At 36.4% G+C, this 26,695-nt stretch overlaps 1 protein-coding gene across 1 annotated transcript; it reads left to right on the top strand.

Annotated features, from left to right (window-relative positions):
* Positions 1–6,205: 6,205 nt before the first annotated feature.
* On the top strand, positions 6,206–24,116 carry LOC138692192 (hemolymph lipopolysaccharide-binding protein-like). The gene is made up of 4 exons (XM_069815266.1): positions 6,206–6,366; positions 13,943–14,072; positions 16,508–16,777; positions 22,835–24,116. The coding sequence occupies exons 1-4, from the start codon at positions 6,220–6,222 to the stop codon at positions 22,987–22,989; spliced, it is 702 nt and encodes a 233-aa protein (XP_069671367.1). The 5' UTR covers positions 6,206–6,219; the 3' UTR covers positions 22,990–24,116.
* Positions 24,117–26,695: the final 2,579 nt, after the last annotated feature.

Genomic DNA, 26,695 nt, shown 5'->3' with positions numbered 1-26,695 from the left:
ATATAAAGGGAAAAGTTGAGACGGTGTCGGGTGGAGTTCCCGGGTAGCTCAGTTGGCAGAGCGCTGGTACGTTCAACCAGAGGTCCCGGGATCGATACCCGGCCCCGGAACAATTTTTCCCTTGAAATTATTCAAATCTGCTTTACAGGAAGCTTTACCTGAAAGACTAGATTTGCATAACAATAGAGTTGTGGATAAACAAGGTAGGCTACAGTACAATATGAACATGTCAAATTGCTGACCGTACATTTTGAATACATCTGCCTAGTTTTCTCAGCAAAGGTCCAAGAATGCGCTCGAGCAATCCTGGGTTATTCTTCATTTGCTGGTAGGCATCTACAATCCGATGCTGCAATTCTTCAGGTGTGGTGATGTCTGTTCTGTAAAGTAGGCGTTTTGCATAACCCCATACACAAAACTCCAAAGGATTTAAATCCGATGATCTAACTATAGGTGTTCCTCTACCTATCCGCCGTCACCATATCGCCTGCACAGATATCGTCTCACACTTAGTAATAAATAGGTGTGGAGAGCGCGGCTTACATACGAAGCGCAAATGTTGCCGCTTTGCCGTATCCAAGCGCTCGGCAAAATTGTCCGGTGGGAGGTACTGAACAATTCTCACTACAGCCCCGACCTGGCACCCAGTGATTTCCATCTCTTCAGACCGTTGAAGCAGCACCTGGTTGGGAAGCCATTCAACACCGGTACGGCCTTTCAGCAAGCCATCATGACGTGGCTTCAGAGACTTGCCGCAGATTTCTTCTATGCTGGCATTGATACCTTGGTCTACCGTTAGGCCAAGTGTTTGGACAAGCATGGTGACTATGTTGAAAAGTAATACATACCAATGCCCTACTACTGTGTATCAGTATATGTCTGTAAGGTAAAAATTTGTCCATGAGAGCTATTGTTACCTTACTTTTTGAAACAATCTCGTACATACAAATGAAAATCCCTGTATCTCTCTTATGACAAACCAACATTTCAACACCCTGTGTATCTGATAAAAACGCACATGAAGCTTATATTAATCCATAATACTTTCCACTTAGAATAACATGACAACAAACAGATGTTTCAATTAAAAACAATGCAGCATCTTCATAATCGGATTTCAACAGCAGTATATAAACAGTCGAAATAACTCTCCACGTTAATAAGTTCAGAGGGCCAAGAAGAATAGTCTAAGGCTTAAGATATTGTTACTCCAAGGTAAGAACAACATCTACGTGTTCAAATAATCTGTTAACATAATATAATGGCTTCAAGTTTTTATATAATTACATAACTAAACCTTAAAAATTTGTGACTGGAAAGAGACATATAGAAACAGATTATGATGGTACCGTAATTTCACACATCTATGGTCGAATATCTCATCACTTTTTAGATTTCTCAATGTAATTTACAAAATAAAACTATTAGAAGAATTTATTTTGTTGATATCAACTTTATAAAGGTCAGGAATTAATATCAAACACTTTTGTTATTCGAAATGTAGTTGGTATATGGAACATCTTTTCATAAACTGTGGACTATAGTTGTGTTATGAAGTCACAACTATAGTCCATTGAATATATCCTAATATAAATCGCTCATGGACTACAGTTGAGAGGATGTTTTGCAACTGTTTCATACACCAGTCAATATTTTTTAATATAAAATACAGATTTTGCAGAAGACAGTGAGAAAAATTATTTATTTCTTAATTTTAACATAACCGCTGTTTCTTTAAGAAAAATACAATTTGTATCAAATAAGGAAATCAATATAAAACAAAAAAAATTAATCAAAATCAAACATTCTCAAACAGATAGGTACATAATCAGTTGGTAAATTTTTTGTTTAACTCCATAGACCTTCAAGTTCAGGCACATGGAAAAGCTTCCTTTTCGTACTTCGCTACTTTGGCTTACAGATAGATCGTTTAATATCTTTTAAGGATGGTTTGAAGTATCTTCGAGTGTCTCTTCAATGTCTGACAAGTTCAATGAAGATTTGATGCCAAGGAATATCCATCTTCATTTTTCACGGTAGAACTCTCTACTGCCTTCCCCTTGCAATAACCTTTGTTTCTGCTTGACAAATTGCAATTTTGGAGGTAGATGGTAATGCAAAATTTTCAATATCTGCTGCTGAATTACTTTTACTTGACTCAACATCAAGTTTCTTCTTTCTCCTCTTCATGATGTTTCTTGTTCTATTGCTTGATTCGTTGTCATTTCTATATATTTTATGAATGTGTCTGAAACAGCACTTCTTTCTGGGTTCCTGACGTTAGGATCAGAACATGATGGCACACTTCCTAGAACTTCAACTGCACAAAGAGGAAAGATTGCAACTTTCCTGAATCCAACTGCAAATTTGCTTGCGATATCGGAATACAGTAACTTTATTCCAGAGCTTATTTAATAATGGAGGAAGTACATTTTTGGAATCTGTTGGCATGCTTCTTCCATCTGGTGTCTCTTTTCACTCGTCAAGTATTTGCCGCCAATGGTATTTCAATTTCTAAAACAAGTTCTGTTTAGTGGTTGCATCAGATCGGTCACATTTGGAGATTGCAAAACCTGTGATAATTCATTCTTGTGACGTTCTGAAAAGCATTTTGCCCAACGTCTTCCAGGTAGATTCTTAGGGAATGCTGGTACTTTGCGGTCTTGGCTATCCAGGTACATTTTCACATTACACCTGAAGTAGAATAACGTTATCAAAAATCCAAGATTGGACATGGATATAGCATGTTCGACGAATGCACGAATGCTTTTTTTTTTCTGAAGACAAGAAGAACCATTGTCGATCAGGTGAGTTTAGTTTATTTTCATGCAGTGCTCTCGATTAGGTATTATAGAACTACGAGGTATTTTGTACTTTTCTGCGGCTTCCCGCTGCGTCAGTACCTTGTTGGTGATATATTTTATACAAAGATCCATACTTCTGTCATCATATAGCTTTTAGGACCTTCCTGCCAACTTTCTACGAACAATTTTATTAGGTGGCACCACCAGAAGCTATAAAAAAACATTATGTAATGTAAGAACCGAAACCAGAAGTCGGAACACAACTGTGGTCCACAAAAATGATAGGACCATAGTTGAACTCCAAGTACCATTTTTTATTATTCTTCCAATAAATATGAAAATACATATGCAACTGTAAAAATATTCATTAAATGTATGTAAATACTAAATTACCTGTCATATAGACCATCAAGAACACAGAAATTCTTGTTGTGGTAACTGATGGCAGAGAAAGTTTCCAGTGGACGAGGTAACATGCAAAACCTAACTCCAATTGACAGTTGACTAGCGACAAAACATGGCAGACAGGATGCGTTTCATAACCCTCACAATATTACCATATCTATGCTCTATGCTTTAGTATTTAAATAATCACTAACTATCACTGGAACTGAGATATCACTGTTTTCGTGAGCGCGTGTGTTTGGACCATGGTTGTGGCTTAGGACCATAGTTGTGTGAAATTACGGTATATTATTATTATTATTATTATTATTATTATTATTATTAATAATAATTCAACGACGAACCATTGGAGGTGTAAGTAAATTATTGAAGTTGTGAGCTGCGTCAAAAATATTCTCGAATCAAACTACATTCCTACAATAAAATTATGCAATTAGTTCTCTACTAGCATTTCCCAGGTGTTGTACACGTTTGATAAATTTGTTACTTCTTGGCATAGTTACAGTTTAGACATATCGAAAGTTGCAACACCACACGCAAATTTACTTCGCAAATGGATAGATAACAATTATAATTTCACAACAGAAAAAAACGTATGTCAAGTTTGTCGAAAGTAAGTAGTTATGCAATACGCAGCTAAATAAATAACCGCTTTCATACCAAGCCTTCTGTGGGGTAGTGTCAGTAATTGAAAAATTCTACCTTGCACTGGGAGTTAAACATGAGTAGCTCAGAGATTAGAATAACAGCACTTAAAGCTGAGAAACCCGAGTTGAAGTCCCGGTCCAAAATAGCACATTCCTCTTCCCTCTTTCAATTATTCAATATTTATGCTGCTAATCGGATTTTACTTACTATATCCACAATTATTCTCGTTTTGAGCAATTTTCTAAAAGTGATTTAATCACTTTCCCGCTTTTATTTTTCATTTCAATTCAGAACCTAGTATTGAGGTCCAGCATACGTAGTAGCAGCGATGAAATTGGCTCCCATGTCATTCTGTGTTCTTGGAAGAACATGTTCAGCATACAAGTCATTGTTGATAGACAACAGACAAAGTTTTATACCAGAAAATTTAGACATGTGGCTTGTCATATATTGTATTAAGAATATTCCACCTACAGAAGTTAGGAACTGCCCGACCTTACTATAAACACATTCAAAGTAAAACAACTTATTTTAGAACGCAGAGTGTCCCAAGGATATATTACAATTCACAATTGTAACTTGTTTATAAAGTAATCATATAACTTAATTTGTCTCCTGGTTTAAGTAAGTATTAAGTTCGACTATTTCGTTTATATGACGTCATTCCATTTTCGACCAATGAAGTGTAATGAAATTTTGAATTCCAACCAATCACAGTTTGACTTTGCGATAATTTTTGCAGCTAGATTTATCGCTATCAATTTATCGCATGGTCGTTCTTTTGTTTAGTCGTTGTCGCCAACTGTTTCCCCGTGAATTGATAATCATGAATACATTAAGATGCAACTACACGGTTAAACTTTTCTTTCAACTTTAAAGCAATGAATGCAAGATTGATATTCAATATTAATTAATATATTTACGCAGTGAAGACGACGTTCAAAACGGCGCACCATGTAGACACAAAATCTTCGTGCATCTTAATTGAACGTGCCTGTAAAACTTGATTCTTTCAATATTCTTCCCAGATTGTACGCATACGCGATTGGAATATTGAACTGTGTAGATGCAGCTTTAGTTCCGTTACACATTACAGCGAGAATGCGTTCGTCGAGCTATAAAAATGCTTTCTTGTAGCACTGATTGTAACGATCGAAATAAGACACAGCTGACATTGGTCCTGCTCCCACGGGTAACATAACCTATAAGTAGCCTATAACATTTGTATTTTGTGAATAAAATGAAACAATTAATAGAAAGATGTTCAAATTTATGTAACATCATCGCATATCAAACCCAATGACCTGCATAGTAATAATAAGGTCTTTGATCAAACTGCCTTCCGTATGGCGTCATAAAATTCGTGTTTTAATTAGGGCTATCTATACAGAGATGGCTTCACTGTGTAGCAACATGTCTCGCTGTGAATACATAAGCATTGGTATATAGCTGTCCCCACTGTTCCTGTTAAATTAAATTATGATTTCAGCAGATAATGATAATGTATTTATGTTATAATAATAAGAGACAAGTGCAGTACATGTAATTAACAATGTTAAACCTGTATTTTGCAATTGGCATTATTCAATAATAACATCGAATTTCTTTATTGCAGTATATTCATCTACGAGCATTTCAACTTCGCAATGTCTGAATAGGTTACGTATTTGTTAATAAACAATTATTAACATTTTGTGATCGAATTTTAGGGATATATTATTTACATTTTTATTTTATTCACGAAATAGTCCTAATAAATGCCACTCCAGGTATGACATTTCCCAGATAAATCTCAGACCTCTCGTGACATTACTACAGATAATTCTCTGGCTTATGCATATTTTTCTTTTTCGATTTTGTCTTAGGTATAACTCACGGCCTTAACTCTGCCAGAAAAAATAAAACATCATTTATTATTATTATTATTATTATTATTATTATTATTATTATTATTATTATTATTATTATATTTTTTAAAGTGCCTTACAGAATATATCAGTTCAGCGATCAGTAAGAATGTAAGTTGGGCCTGTTTTCCATTATTAATTATTTTACTAATTGTCTAATAGAGGATCGTGTCTAATAATTTTTATGAAAATCTAAAGAAGGTCTTTTCTGTACCCATATACAGAAAGGCCAAAATGGTTATTTAAAGATCCTAAAAACCCCAAACCTGGACATTACTATTAAAAACTTTCAACATCTTACGTCATTTATTCTCATTCGTTTGGGGAACGGCAAGTGGGGATAGACGTCACACAAACAAGTCTTGACAATGAACGGAACATCTAACACTCATTCCGATTACTGGAATAAAAACTTCGTATCTGATTGATGGCAACAGGTAATGTCATACATCGCGATGGTTTTCAAAGCGACTTGTGTGCTGCTCTGCGTCATGGCGCTCACAGATGGCACAACACCCAAGAAGTGCGACATCCCTCATCCCTCAGACCTGAAGTTGTCCGTCACCAGCCGTCGCAATCAGACGGGTCATTGGATCGCACAGGTTAGTGACTTGACTCAAGTTTTATAACCAGACCCCGGAGAAAGTATTGCTTACAGGGAAACGCGCGATGTAGTATAGCTAATGTTTATGAACCGAGGACTTTTGCACTCATCACTGTGCAGGTAGGAGTAGTGCCGGCGTAGCTTAGTACAACGCAGTCAAAGCAATCGAAACGGGTCTTCAGAGTGCCGAGACCAAAAGTACGCAAGATACAAGGACATCATTTTATTTTTACTTCAACTTTTATTGTACCTGAGTTTTTTAATGTACTTCACTCCCACCCCCTCTACTAGTAAACTTAAAATCGTTCTCCGCACAGAGCCAAGGCCGCGTATGCAGTACTGAGTTAGTGAGTACAGTACGTACCAGAAATATGTTCACGTTTTCCAGTGACGAAAGAACTTTCAATATTGAATCATATTTTCGCACAGGTACTGTCGTCCGTTTGCCTATGTCGCATCGTGGTTTCCCCCACCTGCTTCTGTTAGCCCCTCTGTAAATTCTAGTAGCTGGGCTGTCTTAGTTCTTTTCTGAAAAAATCAATTTCTGTTAGGAATTGGACGTCTACGTAATATTATACAACTGTTTAAAATAACTTAAGTAAAAGGGTCTCGTTAAGTAATTAACTGTCACGTGATCCCCCCCCCTTCTAAGACCCTGCGACAAAACCACTTGAACGGATAATAGGTAGCATTTCTGAGTAATTTTATCTTTTCGGATCGGGCAGAAGTGAAGATGGAATTTACAGCACGTAAGGTACTCTTTCATAGAGTAGGTACAGAATTATTTCAACATGAGTTACTAGTACGAAGGACGAAACTGGTAATTGGAATTACGTACAATAGTCTATAGTGCGATAATATGCACAAAAGAACTGAAGCCTGTATCGAAATGAACGGCCACTATTTTCAAAAATGTGTTTAAATATCCATATTATGATTGTTTTTTCAATTTAACTTCATTCTCTATATTTTACGCTAATGTGCTGTAACAGTACAATATACACTGCATAATTAATACGTCCGAATGGATAGCTCAATTCGTCAGTAAAGACACTAAGTGTCAATACAGTACTGTATTTTGGTTAAACGAAAACCTAATGAAAATTATCAAACTCAGAATTGCGATATTTCATAGTTTACATAAATGGATGAACTACTTTTCTTCCCTCCTATACATTGAAAAGTGATTTGTATTTCACGCCAGTATCATCGAACTCCAGCCTTGGAAGGGGGAGCAAGCGGTGTTTTAATCCGAAGATATAGCCAGGTTAATATTAAAAATGTTAGTAAAAATAAAATGATGTTCCTATAGAAGCACTAAGGAAATATGTTCGTCAATAAGGTGTGTTTTCCATCCAGGGTAACGAACTGTTTTGTAAATTGTGTCACGTGAAATTGGCAGCCGACATGGCATGCAACGTTAAGAAGCATACAAATAGCAATAAGCTTAAACTCGCATGTAAAAGACAACAGAATTTAAGCAAGGTGCAGCACGAATCTCCTTCACAATTGAACGTTCATTTTACGATGATATGCGTGACGCTTTTATTGCTTCAAATATTCCGTTAAACAAATTACAAAACGCGAAACTCCGTGGCTTTTCAGAAAAGTACACTGGAAGACAAATTCCTAAAGAAGCAACACTGCGGAAGAAATACAGGGACATCATTTTATTTTTACTTGCATTTTTATTGTACCTGCATTTCTGAATGTACTTCACTCTCACCCCTTCACTAATGTCCTTGCTCCCGTCAGATACACAAACTTACGGCCGCTGTTGCATTCGAAGTCTTCAAGCAATGAAGTAAGCACTGCAGTGTATAGTGTGTTTCATAAATATGATTGCGTTTTCTATAGAAGAAAGAACCTATATTAATAATATTGTACTAAAAATTATATTCAAGAAACGATAAATTCAATTTCAGATAATATGCTTCAAAATGTTTTTAATAATATGCGTACTGAATTGAAGCCTGCATTCTAATGAACGGCAACCATTTTCAGCAACTTGTTTAAAAATTCAGATTAGCTTTTTTTGAATTGAGGTGGCTAGAAGCAAAGGAATGTTAGTGACATTTGTAATAACATGAGTTAAGTGCATCCAGTGTAAGCAAAAGTATCTAAAATTTTAGTAGCAAAGGGATATTTTAATCGCATCACACATTAAAATATAAATAAAAATTTCACCGATTTTACGAACGCTTAAATATTTAAACCCCATTTTCTCAAAAGTAACTTAAGTGCACTTACAGCCCTTTACTTATGTCCCCCTCAATTTAAGTGCACTCTTTATATTGTATGTTAACACCAATAATTAATATGCTAAGTAAAGCAGACATTACATAATGAACATAGCCGCCTGAAAAGTTGAGTTTTTGAAAAAAAAAAATGTTACTACTCTACTGTATTTTGATAAATTCCGTAAAAGTAATGATCAAACTGAAAATCGATATCGTATTTCCCTACAACATAAATGGATACACTACTTTTCTCTCCTCCTATACCTAGTAAAATGATTTGTTTACATATTGCACTAGTAACATCAAACTCCTGTAATGGAAGGGGGCAACAGTGTTTCCGATTATAGCCAGGTTAATGTTAAAATGTTGGTAAAAATAAAGTGATGTCCCTGTATGTGCAATGCGCATATGAGAAATGTCTGCGTGAAGTGAAGGGTAAATTACAAAATGAGAAGATATCGGTTTCTATAGATGAAAGCATGGACTCCGTTGGACGTCACGTTGCAAATGTGTTTGTGGCTGCCCTTAGTGCGGAATGTTGCTGTAGACCCTATATCTTAATGAGTGAAGTGTTAGAGAGGGTTAATTATTCCACCATATGTGAACTTTTTGGTAGTGCTATGTACTTGCTAAGGCCATCGTGTGTGCAATTCAAAATGTGTTACTATGCTGCTAGCTATATGAATAAATCTGCTAAGTTTCTTGAAACACGTTATCCGAATATGATACACATTACATGTCTTGCACATGCATATCATAGTTCATTGCAACGCAGCAATACGTAAATAATATTATTACCAGTATGTCAAGTACAATGAAATATTTAGGTCTCTTAATGAGAATAAAATTAGAATTGAACTTTGTAAGCTTCATAGCTAATCACTGGAAACTAGTCAAAAGGACGCACAAATAATGAGACTTTCATTTCTCATGAACCAAACTGTACTACTGTCAGCGTCACGCTGTCTATCGATATTTACCCCATCCCTCTCAAAGCAGGTATGCTATGTTGCATACTAAGCTGATAGCAATACTTCTCCCGGGGCCTACTTATAACAGACCATTTTTCTAGTCGCCACATCTGAACGAGTCACTAAACATGTTAAGTACGGAACACAGAACCAATGATATGAACAGTGTTCGACGTAAGACACCAGACTGTGGCGTAAGTACTAGCGTGCGGGTGGTCTCAGACTCCACTAGGGACTGAGGCAGGATGGCCCACCTGTCAGCCGACGATGACAGAAAGGGCTTAGGTCTCAGGGCCATTGGGACTTATCAGTAGGAATGGAACGTCGGACACCGAACCTATGAAGTTAACTACGTCGCGTGTTATATAAGCGTTGTTATTTACATCAATTCAAGGTAGTACAAGGACTTCTAGAGAACACTGCTGTGCTTGAATCAAAACATTATAGTCACGTGACTAAATAAATAGATTATGACTAGGGCTGAAAACACCCTTGTAGCTCAGTCGGCTAAGGCTCTTGCCAGCCGATCCAGAGTTGCGCTCGGGCGCGGGTTCCATTCCCGCTTGGGCTGATTACCTAGTTGGGTTTTTTCCGAGGTTTTCTCCAACCGTCAGGTAATATATGGCAAATCCTCGGCCTCACCTCGCCAAATACTATCTCGCTATCACCAATTTCATCGACGCTAAATAACCTCGTACTTGATACAGCGTCGTTAAATAACTAAGTTTAAAAAAGGCTGAAAAAAGTATTGGGTATAGGCTACGCTGCATGTACGTAGAGCTCTGTGTCTACAAAATGCTTGTGTGCACACTAGACTTGTTACTGTAGCGGCTGCTTGTACACTCCGCTTCGTATGAATGAACTTACAATAGAATAGTAATATGCGTTACAAGAGCGGTATGTTGACGTTTTCATGGTCGAGGAAAAGATTGAAAAAGCGAAACGTAGTTGATCTTTTTTAATTTCCGAGAACATGAAAACAAACATACCGCTCGTGTATCGTACATTATTTTGTGCGAAGATCGTTTATTACATACCTGAAAGAGGAATTTATAATTAGTTGCAATGAAATCTGCATCTTGGTTTGTTTAATGTCGGCAACTTCGGAAAACCAAAATATCTTTCTTCAACATTATTGTTATAAAATGTTTTCTGTGTTTACTATACTCCAGCAGGCCGTGATATACGTCTGTCTTTTTTTCCCCCAGTCTATAAATGTGAACTTAAAACAAACGGTAAGGTTATGTAATGATTTATTTTTCATTTTAATATTTTAACAATATTATTTATATAACATATTGCAGTAACAACATCGGCATCTGGAATCTCGTTGATTTTTTCACGGCTTCCTTAATGTTACTTGTATCAGGAATGCAATAAGTTTCGTGGAGTAGTAGACTTTACTTAATTTTTGCAAAAATTTAAAAACAATAATTAACATTGCAATTTAGGTGAAATTGCAGTGGTAAGTTTCCAATTTATAATTATTACTATGTTAAACGTCTCTAAAAATAATATGTTAAAAGCCTAAAGCAGTAAAATGAATGTCGCGCTTAAGCGGTAAGAAGAGGGAAATTGTTATGTGCGTTATGTTGGGAATACTGAATGTGGTATTTCACACTTACCGCGTATTGCTTCTGTGCGGAAAACAAGCAAATACGCACGATCTCGCTCAAATACATTTACAGGATTACTTGGGTTTCAAATTGATTAACTTGGAACAGATAGTAAATTTACAAAAAATATCATTATTATCAATTAATTTCAATTCATTTTCCCATGTCCTCTTACTATCGTTCTTTCTAGGATTTTTGTTTCTGCATTCTGATACAACCTCACGTCATTTAAGCAGGTCTACTATTGAGGAATACCGAATGTTCACTCTATCTGCTCCTTACAGACAACAGACACACCCTGCAACGGGACCCATTTTGTGAACAATGTATAGAGAAATTATTTACTACACTGATCCCAATACTTTTCTTCAGCCCTAATTAAAACACACGAAAGCGACTTACCTCATTATTTTGATTGTAGAAAATGGTGATAGATTTTAAATAAAAATGAAATGTGTACTTTAAGTGTCACTAATTTTGTTGCAATGTACAACTGTGTACATTAGTAAATTGTCAAATATAAACCTATTCGATTGTCACTGAAACATCACACGATGTTAGTAGTGCGAATTTGAAAGCGTTTACATTTATTATAATGTTGTTGTGTATTATCTTGTTTCTCTTCACTATTTAATTCCTACTGCACTTCAGTGTTTCAAGTACGCACAATTTTTTTTCAAGAAAACTCTTCGGTTTCAGTTTAACCATTTTATTATTATCAACAGCTGATCATATAGAATTTAAAATGCTTTCATTACAGGATGTTAAGCATTGTGTATCCGCAGTTGTTAGAGTCAACAATTTTTTATGCTCGACCATGCCGAAATGTAGTAATTATACACCTGGTAGCAGACCTTTAATGCATGTCATTAAAGTACACCTACTCATTAAATGTCAGATCTTTCAGCCAATGACGACTCAGGTTACAACTGTTCAGCTTTGTACCGTTATAAAACCGCAAGTATCGATTAATCTCGGATATGCAATCGAAAGAGAATTAGCGAAAAGTCACGGAGGCTGGAAATCCAATACTGTCGCAGAAGGTTATGTTCTGTTACTATAATAATTAGCGTTAATTGTAAATAATATTCAAATAAATTCAATTTGTCATCTCGTTTTTCAATGTCTAATTTTATTTCAATGTTATCTCTGTAGGTTCTTATGGCCTAGCAAGGTCACTGTGGACATCTGTTCCTCGCAAAAATAAAATACTTTCGCGTCTGCGCACATCTCACAACATATGGGACATTGCTCCAGGTCAGATACAATAAAATTAATATCAAGTTAGAAATATGGTCGAGCATAAAAAGTCGCATGAAACTCGCCTATAATGGTAATTAAGAAGCTCGTTTCATAAAATATATCCATACTCACTTCTTAATTACCTTCATTATAGGCTCGTTGCATAATGTACTATTAAGGTATACTTTTCAACCATATATTTACAACGTGATTCTCAAGTTTATGGAACGGAATATTCGCACATATCAACATTACATACAAGTCATAATGAAAAGTGGACTGATCCCAAATCGAATCACTAAACAATTTCAGATGTTCCAGGTTTCTTTTCTATCCAACTTACACACTTTATACCATAATATACAGGTTGAATCAAAAGTCTGGAACCATATAAATATCTTCCATATGCTTGATTTTCGATTACTATAAGTTTTCCCAGTATTTGTAAAATCAAATGCTCTACTAGTGACACATTCGATTCTAGCCCTCAGCTATATCAAAAGCCGCCATTTTGAATGCAACTTGGAAATTTTAAATGAATAGGGGGTCATGTAGGTACTCAAAATCATATGACATTTTCTGAGATAAACAATGATGTTATCCGTTTTGAGATACCTCTAATCGTTTTTAAGTTATTTAAAGATAACTGTCATAATGACACAAACATTAGTTACTGCATCTATAGATATTTTGTAACATGGTACAGTATTAAGGAGGCTTTGGAAAAGGTCTTTTATGCAATTCTGGTAATTAACGTTTCCTGCATTATTATTTGGTTAACCTGTGACAGTTGCAATGCATTGTTGTGATTATTTAAAGCTTTCCTGTAACAAATTTCTTAATTTTCGTGATGACATTATCGAAAGAGGAAAGAATTAATATCATTCTTCTTTCTGGTAGGTTAAGCCACAGAAATGTTGCAGCAGACTCAACGAACAGTTCTATGGACATTGGATAGGTCGGCGTGGACCAGTAGAATGGCCGGCCAGGTCTCCAGATTTAACACCCCTTGATTTTTTCTTTTGGATTTCCGTAAAGAGCTTGATATATGAAGAGAAAATTGAGAATGTGGATAGAACATTTTGTAGCGTTTCCGGGGTAACTTTAGCACAGGCATCAACGATACGGTTCTTTAAATGTTCCACATTCTCAATTTTCTCTTGATTCTTGTTTTAACTTCGTTCCCTATTTTTCAAGCCATTGCTCTGAGAAACGGGACTGGCTCCATCATGGGCTGGGGCAAGATGTGTCGCCTTTCAGAATCGGGTTCACGAATGCCACCCAAGTCACCCGTATGACTTGGACAATCATCGTCTATACAGAGCGCGTATGGGCCAAAGCATTCCTAGGCATAAGAACCCGTCCCTGTCCAGCCCTTGCAAAGTCAAGACTTGGCAAGACTGTATTGTAGTTGTCATAACCAGAGAAGCTATTGTATCTCTCATGCAACAACCAGGTTGAGGTGTAGTGTGTGACTCGAATTTTAACAGGCCTTTCGCTTGCAGGCAATGCTGCAGCACAAAGGACAAGATGTAACGGGTATGCAGAGTGAGGGACTCTGGAGCCTAGATATGGACCACATCACATCCACCTGTGAAGGCGAGGAGACTGTCGTTATAGTCGCCACAGTGACGGGTATGAGCCAAACTTAAAGTTGTAATTATATAAAAACTGAATACAGTATTTGCTTTTTTCGAAATGAATATTAATTTTTCTACCCTATCTTTTAACATTTTAAAATATCCTCTTTTACATTTTTTGTTACTATTAAATTACCATGCAAAATTATTATTTGCAATAAATATTCCACACTGTACAATTACTATCAAAAGACTACTTACGTGAACATCATAACTGATCCACCCAAAATATTGCTTTCATAAAACATGTTAGTGCTTGTATTCACATCTGACATCAATTTAGCGCAAGTGAGTAGCGGGTAAGTATGTTATTGCAAGTTATCTTGAACCTCCTGAGCGGGGGCAGAGGGGCAGAGGGAAGGAAGCGCGTAACGTGGGTGGAGAAAACTAAGTTGTTTGCGCATGCCCCGCAGCATAATCTCTTGTCAAGAAACACAGTACTATTTCCTTCACTGCGTACCAGTAGTGTTACCATGGAGCAGCAATTATGGTGAAATCACACCACCGCGGAGAAAAAGTAGCGCTGTTATCCACAGCGGAGAAAGAGAAATTATCGCAAATGTAATAATTAAGCGTTGCGAGGAGGAAAAATTAAACAAATATTTGCTGGAACCTCTTGCTAAGGAATATGAGAGAGCGGCTAAATACTCTGGCAAAAGTATTATTTCCGTGAAGAGAATAAAAAACAACAGAATGAACCTCACACTACTCCGGTAAAGAATAGGTATGTAATGTTTAGAAATTATTGCTGTAATAGTTATGTACAATAGTGTGTGTATTGAGAGCGACATAATGAATTACTGTTGCAAGTTGAAGTGGACGACTTCGATCAACATGTTATTCGGGATGCAATCGAAGAATTCTATCGTGTTCAGAAAGTAGTACCTACGATTAATAAATAATTTCGAATGGATGATGCCATTGACGAAATAATTAATTTTGGACAAAGCGATGATGGCAGTAATGATAGGGATATGGATTGTGTATAATTGTAAATTAATGTAAATTCAAATAATTAGCCTGTAAAATATTGTTATAAGAATATCTACATATTAGCTGAAGGTGTAAGTCATGCAGGCCTATATAATGTATAGAAATAGCTGTAGTAACTCCGCCATTGCCGGTCGCCAGCCCGGATTAGAGAGGAGTGTACACACGATTACATTTAAATACTTACTCATTACAGGTTAATTAAAGCTTGCTACGAAACTATGTTCTCCTCTCAAAGCCGGAGTATCGAGAGAAGATGATGTCTGTATTGAATCAAGTTCTTTTACAGTAGAGAGCCGTGAGATAAAAGAACCAACGTCTTCTGAAAAGAGTCACGTTACCCGAGGGAGGGGCATCCTTGCCGTGTCGTTACGTTGATGAGTACATGCCGTACCGAGCAGCTCCAAAGACAGACTTAGGGGATGCAAGGTTCAAGATAACTTGCAATAACAGTAAGTAGAACGGATAGTACCATGTAATGGTTTCCTCGTCCGACTTACTGTACAGCGGGACATCCTACACCATAAGAGATCGGACCGCACTGAATACTGACACACACGCACACATACTTTCTCGTTCATGTACAGGGTGCGTCAGAAAGAACGGATGGATTTCAAACTATCGATACGCAGCGAGGGGAGGGATAGAGTGAGGGGGACCACGACTGTTGGGTCAGCCAGAGAATGCAGTTTCAGTTGAGAACATGGTGTTGGTCTGGTGTGCAACGTGCTTTCATCGCAGAGACATTTTTGAAAAATGAAGAGTCTGTGATCGCCACTCAGGACTCATTTCGACATCGGACGTCACGCTCGGATTCCAACTCGGAATACAATTTTGCGGTGGGTAGCTTCATTTCGTACCACAGGTTCAACATTAAAGAAGAAATCACCAGGACGAACACGGAGCGCGTGTACTCCTGCAAATGTGGAGACAGACAGTAGGTTGTCCGGCCACCTCAACGATCAGCCCGCAAACAAGCTATTGCACTGAGATTGTCCGAGGTTACGGTAAGATCTCGCGCCCTGCGAGTTCTTTCTTTGGGACCATTGAAGGCCTAAGTAACCACATACACTGGATGAACTGAAGACGGCGATTCGTGAAGAAATTGCGGCAATCCCACGAACTATGACTGTGAAAGTTACGGCGAACTTCAGAAAATGCCTCGATGCCTGTATCGAAAGCCAAGGACATCATATGGATGGTGTTGTATACCATAAATAAACTGCATGTATTGGTGAATCTGTTGATAACAATAAATTTTTGATTTGATGAATCCTTACAATTTTCTTGCCCTGTGAAATCCATCCGTTCTTTCTGACGCACCCTTTATTAGGTAATATTGCGCTAGGTACATAAATTATACAGTGAAAAAACACAATTTTCATGAAAATTTCACCAAGATCCTTATTTTCTTTAGTATTGAATTGTTATGATCCATAGCGCCTCCACGTAAACCGAGCCCGAACTACGAGCTAATTCCTGGACTGGGATATTACAAACTGCACACAGAGGCAAAACCTTGGTACGATGCTCGTCTAATCTGCGCACAGGAGGGTGCCCATCTCGCCATCATCAATTCTGAAGAAGAGGCGGAAGAGCTAAAGGCGATTCTCGCTAGACATCCGAAAATCCTCTCCGATTGGACGAACCACTACGTCAACATCGGCATGAGCGACATCCGCAGCGAGGGAGACTGGATCACTATCTTCGGTGAGATTGGAGTATTATTCGAGGGACTAGATTGCATGCATATTGATTTTTATGTCGTGGTTACTGTCCTTATTTGTTTGCAATACCTGTCTATAAGTTATAATTTTCATTTTCTCCATGGAACAGTTCATATATTAATCTGATGCACGAATTCGTAGTCTTTTTGCCATTAAATCCAAAATTATTCATTTCACATAAACAAACACTACTTACTGGCTTTTAAGGAACCCGGAGGTTCATTGCCGTCCTCACATAAGCCCGCCATTGGTCCCTATCCTGAGCAAGATTAATCCAGTCTCTACCATCATATCCTACCTCCCTCAAATCCACTTTAATATTATCTTCCCATCTACGTCTCGGCCTCCCCAAAGGTCTTTTGCCCTCCGGCCTCCCAACTAACACTCTATATGCATTTAACAAATATTACATAAACTAATCAATATATTCTCCTGCACTGTTCATGATTGTATCCGAAAGTCCTGATAATTTTTCGTTTCCGTATCTAAAGAAATCCGGTGATTTGCAGTTGAAATATTCGAGTCAATTTTGAACAGCAAGTTCCTTATTAAAGGATATTCCCCGGATAATGTTGTATGATGGAAGCGATGAATATCTGGTGGAACAACGTCAGGAGAGTAAGGTTGATGTGGAATAACTTCTTAACAGACCTCTTTATAACATATTTTGTAGTGTTAGCAGTAAGAGAAAGGGAATTCTTATGCTGCAAAATATTTTGATGAAGTCGTCGCGGTCGTTTTTCTTAAATTGCGGCCTCAGAGCGAGAGAGCTGTTTGCAATGTCTCAGCAGTAATGGTTACATTCATCGAAAGTCACTCATAGTAAGGAAGAGCTTTTAGTCTCAACATATGCACAACATTAGTTTTCTTGTTAGGATTCAGCCACTTATTCGTCTACGAGAAAGCACGCTAGCACAGAACTATCGGGATGCTTGCGATGAATTGTCATAATTGGGGCTGTACTGTCTCTTGTTTGTTTAGGCATTAATTTGATCTCATTTTCTGATTAATTTCTTGCTCTTTGTATTAGTTTTGAAATGCCTTCCTCTAATACTATTCAAATAATACTGGCCTGGAAACTCTTATTAAATTTTTGTGATGTGAATCGTGCTCTGTAAAAAGTTTTAAGAGTCGGGCCTTTTTTATTTTGATACTATTCTTTTTTAAAATATGTTCAAAATATTCCCTAATTCACATCCTATAATGTTTGTAAAATAGTTTCCTCATAAAATAAAAAAATAGACAAGTTACAATTCTGTTTCAAACTTCTATTAATATTGTAGAATGGTAAATAAATCCAAATTAAACTGAACACACACACACATACATATACACTTTCATTCATTCAAAGTATCTGCTCAAAGGCAGGTCTTTCACTGCAAACGCAGCATTTTCCAGTCTTTTCTATTTTCTGCCTTCCTCTTAGTCTCCAAATATCATCTATAGATCTGCATGTCATCTATCATTTCATATCTTCTTCTGCCCCAAACTCTTCTCCCCTTCAACATTTCTTCCAGTGCAACCTTCAGTAGAGCAGATTCTTCTCAGGCAGTGACCCAGCCAATAGCTTTTTCTCTTTGTAATAAGTTTCAGCATAATTCTATTAAAAGCTTCCCAAGTATTTTAAGTTGTCCACTTGCTTTACTACCTCATTTAGAATTCGAAAGTTTACCTTCATTACTTTTCTTCCTATGACCATGGTCTTCGTCTTGTTTGCATTTATCTTCATCCCATACTGTTCACAGCTGTCATTTAGCTCCAGTAGCATTTCCCTTAGTATCATCTCCTCTTCTGCTAACAACGGCATATCATCAGCAAATCTTATGCATTTTATTCTTCTTCCTCCTACTATCACTCTTCCCATGTTCTGAAAATAGTTCTTCACTAAATCCTGCAAGTAGTTGTTGTACAGTGTAGGTAAAAAAAGGGCATCCTCTCCCTATTTCACTTCCTTATGACATTTCTTCTCCTATTCTCACTTTGACTCGTTTCATATGGAGATTATTGAACAGCCTTCTCTCTTTCCAATCCACACCAATTTTCTTTAGGATTCTCATCAGTTTATTCCAATTCACACACAAACAACCCCCCCCCCACACACACACACACACACACACACACACAGATAGAGAGAGAGAGAGAGAGAGAGAGAGAGATTATACAGTGAAACCTTGCTAAAAGGTACCCTCTGTAAAAAGGAAACTTGCACAAACGAAAAATAAATTTGAGAACGGAATGATTCTCTATGTAAAATAATACTTTAAAAACGGAAAACTGCCTAACGCGAAAACGGAATCATTTTTGGGCACCGTTTAGGTAAAAAGCCTGACTAAACGGATAATTTTAAGCGTAACTGTTGCTAAATTCTTTCAAACCATTTTTAATTTTGCGATAATACTCTACGAAGCATGACATACATACATACAATGATCTGGAAGACTTTCGCTATTCTTTGTCAGGCGTTGGGGTGAAGCTTCTTTAACCATGTCGCTATTCTGTACTTATTGTCAAGGACCAGGGCAGGTTACTGACCTCCTCTATCGTTACTTCTTCCAACCCTCTTGCATTTTCTTTCATTTATTCTCAGTTTTGTGCTAACAAGCCAATACAATGATAAAGGACAGTGCGAGTAGAATAAAAATGTGAATTAACTGTAGTGTGTTGTCAACTTAATTTCACATTTCCGTTTATTTATTCTGAGTTTTGTCTCAATATGCCAATGCAGTGTTAAATAACAGTGCGAGTAAAGTAAAACTGTGCGATTTAATAAAAAAAAAAAGCCTGGATGACCAGTTCTATGGCTTCATAATTTTAATGGAGCAATGAAACGTGAAGGTCGTATGGTCATACTGTTTCTAGACAATGCTACCTGCCATCCAAGGACTGATTTGTCTAACGTGCAGTTAATGTATTTTCAATCAAACAAAACCTCTGTTACACAACCGATGGATCAGGGCGCAATTTACAAACTGAATTGATGGAGGACGCGAAGGAAATCCTACTACGTTCCCTTAAAGAAAAAAAAAAAAAAAAGTCGTGGCAATGCATTTCAAAAGAAATGTGGGGGCCAAGAAACTAGGGCGCAGATAGAGGGAGGGAGAGGGAGAGGCTGCAATAACTAAGTTAATAATTATGAAAATAAAATTTACTTTGCATGTACTGTAGTAACTTTTATTTCAAATCATTTCTTCATTGTGTTCTTCTTATTGCAGTAGTCTATTTTTAGTTTTTCTAAAACTCAACCCTTTGTAAAACGAAAACCTGTGAAAACGCAAAATAAATTCAGGAACGATCGCGCTCATTTTAGGGAGGTTTTAGTATATGTATATATGGGCCACTCCATGCAAAAAAGTATGTTTTTAAACCATGATGTCTCACAAGTTTAAAATATTGTAGTAGGTTATTTTGTATGTTCTAAATATCAATTTCAAGGAATACTATATTTATATCTTTCATAGTTTAGCAGCAATCAGAATTTAAAATATTGGTTTAACAAAGAACACGGTTTCGTTCATTGAAGTTTTCTTACTATGTAAAGAAACATGGAAAAATGATTTCAATGCAATTCTAAAAAGGAGAGCCTTGTTTATAAATGCCCTTAAAATGAATATATATATATATATATATATATATTAAATGGTTGCCCTCCGTAAACTAATTTTAAAAAAATATAGAACACAAAATTCAATTCATTTTTAAGGCGCGTCTCCACTATTAAACATTTAACAACAACATGTTAAATTTAACATGTATATGGAAATTTCAATTCTCAATGACTTAACATGTTACTAAGTATGTTGAATTTAACACTTTTAACATGTTGGCATGTTTTCCAGCGGAAATGGAAAATATGTCAATTCATTTGCTCGTGCAGCATCGGTACAGTTCGGCAAAGTTCGTACAGTTTCCATAGCAACAACTATAAGTTCCGATTTTGTGGCCCGTATCTTGATCATTTTTATACTATCATTGGTCCTTGGTGTTGGCTGTAAGTTGTTCGAAATAATGGAGTGGGCGAAAGAAAATACATTAAAATAAAATTAATGCACTGATGGAAAGGCCTTGTTTGTGGGATGTGTCTGCAAAAGAATACACGGGTAAAACTAAGTGGCCGACTGTTTTAGAGAACTGGAATTATGATTTAATTTTATTGTTCTCGAGAACACAATAGAGAGTTTTCGCATTCTCTAAACGTTAATGCTATGTTGACGTTAGTAATAGTCGTATTTGGTGATGTATGTTAACGTTCGTAAAACTTCGGAAAGAATAATTATACGATATTACCCACTCCTTTAACATCTATCATGTCGTAGGTCCTATGATAATCAATCGCGCTGCAATTTTTTTAATTGAGATGAAATGGCTGCTCTTAAATTGTGTCTTTCTTTGATGTAACAGGAAATATTTTTGCAGCACTATATTAAAATCGTGTTCTGACATTCTCAGCACGTTTTCGAATCCAAATCGATACTGTATTCAACTTTAAGCTCGTTTAGAATGTATCCTGCATAGTGTCTTTTACTAAGATATTGCCGCATCCACATTCTCATTTTCTTCCTTTTCAAAGCCTTGTAACAAGCAATAGAGACAATTACAAAAGTCATAGGTATCATCATCTGAGTCCATTCTCCAAGGTTTGAAAATAAAACACTATCTATATTAAAATCTCATAGACTGTTTATGGTGGACTACGCAAAAAAAGTCAAGTTTAACATGTTTAACAATGTGGACAAAGTGTTAAATGAAATTAGCATTAACATGTTCAATCAACATGTAGGAATGTTAACGGTAAACAATTTAACATTTAACATGTTGTTAAATGTTTAATAGTGGAGACGAGCCTTTACAAACTAAAAAATATGTGTTTAATTCTTTTGGGTATATTGATTCCACTGTGAAAATGTCAGAATGGCGACTTAAATATCATACCAGTTTTTAATAAAAAAATAACTCACCGGAACAAAGGAGCTCAGCAGGTAGGCTCTCCCGTCGTACACAATGTTGCGCGATCAAGGTCAGAGAGACGGACGTTTGAGATTACTCATCGTTACGAAGTCTCGCAAACGCTGCGACCGCCACACAAAGCAAGCGATTTTCAACCGTCGGAACAAAAATTAATAATTTTATTAATTTAATTATCCACAGGTTTTTTGAGATAACGTCATAAAACTTGGGAGATGGATTGGAAATAAGATTTTCTTTAATACGAATGAAATTCTCATGAATTTAATTTCTTGCATTCGAATATAAAACTATTTCTTTTTTTCAATGAGGTGTTTTTATGAGCATGCTTTAACATATTCGGATTAATCTTTAAGGGTGCTATTCATAGACATTTCGCAGCACGCGCTACGAGCGTACTAAGCTAGCCCCGGCTATCCACTGGTTACTAGTACAGAATTCAAATCATATCCTATCGCTAACACTGGTTTATGAATACGAAAAACGCTGATCATCCACCGGAAACCCGCGCTAAAAATGTCTATGAATACGGACCTAAGGTATTAAAATATGGTTATTCAGGTTTACAATGGCGTCTGTTTAGTTTCGATGACACTTCATATAGGGTGTCTAGAATATTTTAAATAATGGATAACATGTAACTGCCACCCATTTTTAAGTCATCCGCATGACTAAAATATTAATGATATGGTGGTCATAGTTGGCAGTTTAATTTATTCTCATAATAACATTACTATATTAAAATCCCAAAAAAATTCATGACATCGTTGGCATTTTCTTAAAATTTTGTATGGAATGACTCATATATATTAAATGCACATCTTAGTCACAAATTATTCAGCATTTAGAATTACACATAGAATACAGGTACAGATATTGATTCATATTCGACATCGTACCTTTAAAATAACAGAATCACAATGAGAAACATAGGCCTACCTCATGTGAGAGACAAGAGCCATTCAACTCCCATTTAATTCAGTATAATATAAACTATGAAGTAACTATAGCTTTGGATAATAATTGTAAATTCTTCTGAGTGTTTGAATGTAATAAATGTTTTATTTATCACTTATAGGTCAACCTCTGAACACTACAGGGTACATGAAGTGGGCTCCGAACCAACCTGATAACGGCAGGGAGGGTAACTGTGGCATTATGGATCGCACTGGAGGTCTACACGATGTATCTTGTGGGCCTGCATTTCCTACCTTTTGTGAAAGAGAGTTGTAAATATGGTGGTAATTTGTTTTTAACTTTCATTATTCACTTTCTAAAGCTGCGCCTTCACTCACGACGTGAAAAACGTTATCTTTGCCAATGGAATTCTATGTCGTGTCTGCAAGAACTGAAAATCCATATTTATTTTCTCCATTTTCTCGAAATAAATATTTCATTCATTTCATTCTCTACGATTCTTTCAGTAACGTTTAAGGCCCATTCACAATGAAAATTAAACATAACCGTAACATAAACACAGAAGTTTGCGCCCAGGCTACCAAATGCGATCATTCACAATGATTCACATAAGCATTGACATAGGCCTAAACATTACCGTAAGACGTTAACATGAAAGTCTGCAAACTCCAAACTTTCATGCTTATGCTTACGTGATTTGCAAACAGAACACAATCGTGGAGCGATGAAGTATACAACAGAATATGAGAAAATGGCGTCGTTGTTATGTTTCCATGGTTACCAAGTATGTTTGCGGTTATGTGTATGTTCCCATCGTGAATGATGGTATGACTTCTTGATTTTATCGTAACGTTTATATTCTTAAGTTAACGCTTACGTTATGTTTAATTTTCATTGTGAATGAGCCTTGACTGATCTTGATTTTACCGTAACGTTTATTCTTAAGTTAACGCTTACGTTATGTTTAATTTTCATTGAGAATGAGCCTTTAGTATTCCTTTTATTTTCATTGTACCGAAATTACGACTTTCACGTCTTGACCGTTTTTTTCACATTTCTTAAAAGTAATACAATTATGTAGTTTAGTTTCCTTTGTTGTTAGATACACAAATATCTTTTTCAAATTCTAACGCAAAACAAGCGGAACTTATACATCTAAGTATGTCTCCAATTACCACTACAGTACTGTAATTATGTTTAGGGAGGGAATAGTGTTGTCACTTCAGACAAAATATACAGGCTACTGTAGTTTTGTTAATTCGGCCACAGAAGACGGTCATATTATGTTAGTCATGCAGAGAATGAAATTCATGACCGTAAAAAGTGCTGCTTGAAAGGATCATCATATAAGCAGCAAAATTAGATTTGTTATATTGCATCATTTCAAAGTTACAATTGCTAGTTTGTTAAAATGTGTAGGCCTATATGATAACGTTATGAAATTTGTGTACTTTTGTTTTGTGTGTTTTTGGAAAATATAATTTCAATTAATGCTCCATCATAAATGTTGTGACTAAAACCTTGTGCATTCCTCGTATTTATCGCACGGCTCGTCCTCCCCCCACACGTTACCAGCATTTTGTTTACGTTTTCACTGTGCCTAAACGAGACGCTGTACTGTAGCGTAGCCGAAATAATAGTAATAATAATAATAATAATAATAATAACAATAATAATAATAATTATTATTATTGTTATTATTATTATTATTTCTTTCAATCTGGCAGAGCTAAGGCCAGCAGGTCTTCTCTTCCGCCCACCCAAACTCTAATTGAATACAGTGGGTTTATATATGACAATATAGTAATTAATTACTATGATATGTCGAATGTATAACAATATGATATAGATTCTACCAGAGAACAGGGTGGAGCGAAGTATTTGTCCAAGGAAGTACCAACCCTTACAAATATACAGAGTGTTTCAAAAATACGGGTCATAATTTCAGGTATGTATTTCCCATATGTAGACAATCAAAATAGTTCATTACAACACTTGTCCGGAAATGCTTCATTTCCGAGTTATGGCCTTCACAACATTGAAATTCACCGGAACGTTTTTCTTTCCGCAGGTCGTCATTACAGAAGATATTCAAAATGTCCACCTCCTGCTTGAATACAGACCTCACATCGATGTCTCATTGACCTGCGAACACGATCCCAAACTCCAGCGCAGCATTGCCGTCCGCCTTACCGTACATGAAGTGTAACTCTGCCAGCTCTTGATTTGAATACATGTCGCACAGTCTAACGCCTACACAACACTGAATGTAACCAGAGCAGTGTATATTAGAGAGTACCGCATTCTCGGCGGCGGCAGCCATATTTACTCCTGGCTCGGCACAGATGCATAAGCAGTAATGCTAGAAGGAAGGTCATTAAAGGCGATATCATACATGTTGTTGTGGTTTATTGAATACAGGAGACGAGGATTAGTAAACATTATTGTCATAGTGGGATGACTGATTAGAGATAACACTTTATTATTGATATAATGTCCATTTCAATAGGGATAACATCAGCAATTTTCTATGCAGTTCTCGTACCAACACTTCGATTGCCACCATTTAGCAGATTGCTGTAGTGCATTTGCTATAACAGACAATTTTCTTAACAATAAATAGGCCTACATTCTAGTTCTAAAATACAGTGATAAGACTTTTTCAAAAATATTATGACAAGTTGGGAACGTATGAGTTGAAGTGTTAATAATTAAAGACTTCAAATCCTTTACTGTAAACTCATTTTCTACCAACGTTACACATTTTTCTACATTTACAGATTTACAAGGGCATACAAGTGACATATCCTTGTACGACTTGAGAGTCACTAATGTGCTAATAAAATTTACAGATTCATCCCTGTTATCAGTTATTACTATTAGAGATGAAAAACAGTTTTCACAAATACGATATGCCTATAACTTATTTTGTTTTATTTTGAACAAAACTGATCCCAACAAGTAGTAAAGAGCTTGTTGTTCACTCAAGTTAATATTTCTGTTTTCAATTAAATTACAATTTAGCCTATATCAATTTCCTTTTGCTCACATTCATCTTCACTAGACCTTTCTGCTTCGGGTTTACTTACATCTGTACTTAGAAACTCAACTAATTGTTCAGAATCACAAACTGCGTAATATCCATGCTCCGTTTATGAGAAAAATTGAGAAATCGTAATGCAGTTTTGAATTATTTTGCATCCGGGATTGGATTTATGGAATGGAAAATAGAAAATAAATTTTCTAATGCATCCTGCGTCGATCTATCTAGCATAAGATATTTGAAGTTCGCTTTATTATGACAACTTTCTTGAGAATCAAGAACTATTTTTTGTTACCAGTATTATACCAGTTTGGAATGGTTTCTAACGTCCGCTTTTACCCACCTTGATGTTTTCAATTATAAATATTATGTCATTACATTACTTACTTACGACTCACATAAGCTCCACATCGGTCCCTATTCTGTGCAAGATTAATCCAGTCTCTATCATCATATCCCACCTCCTTCAAATCCATTTTAATATTATCCTCCTATCTACGTCTCGGCCTTCCCAAAGATCTTTCCCCTCCGGCTTCCCAACTAACACTCTATAGGCTATGCATTTCTGGATTCGCCAATACGTGCTACATGTCCTGTCCATCTCAAACGTCTGAATTTAATGTTGCTAATTATGTCAGGTGAAGAATACAATGCGTGAAGTTCTCCGATGTGTAACTTTCTCCATTCTCCTGTAACTTCATTCCTCTTAGCCCTAAATATTTTCCTAATTACCTTATTCTCAAACAACCATATCCTCTGTTCCTCTCTCAAAGTAAGAGTCCAAGTTTCACACCCATACAGAACAAACCGGAAATATAAGATTTTTTGACAGCAGACTAGATGACAAAATCTTCTCAACCGAATAATAAGAAGCATTTCCCATGCTAATTCTGCGTTCAATTTCCTCCCGAATGTCATTTATATTTGTTACTGGTGCTCCAAAGTTATTTGAATTTTTCTACCTCTTCGAAGGATAAA

Source organism: Periplaneta americana, chromosome 2 (genome assembly GCF_040183065.1).
Source record: "Periplaneta americana isolate PAMFEO1 chromosome 2, P.americana_PAMFEO1_priV1, whole genome shotgun sequence".
NCBI classification, from domain to species: Eukaryota; Metazoa; Arthropoda; class Insecta; order Blattodea; family Blattidae; genus Periplaneta; species Periplaneta americana.
The sequence above is the reverse complement of the archived record's forward strand: the minus strand, read 5'-3'. Positions and strand labels throughout refer to the sequence as shown.

Coding starts and splice junctions, on each gene's coding strand:
- LOC138692192 (XM_069815266.1), top strand. CDS start 6,220: ATGGTTTTCAAAGCGACTTGTGTGCTGCTCTGCGTCATGGCGCTCACA. Junction 14,073..16,507: donor TATAGTCGCCACAGTGACGG/GTATGAGCCAAA, acceptor TATGATCCATAG/CGCCTCCACGTAAACCGAGC. Junction 16,778..22,834: donor AGACTGGATCACTATCTTCG/GTGAGATTGGAG, acceptor TATCACTTATAG/GTCAACCTCTGAACACTACA.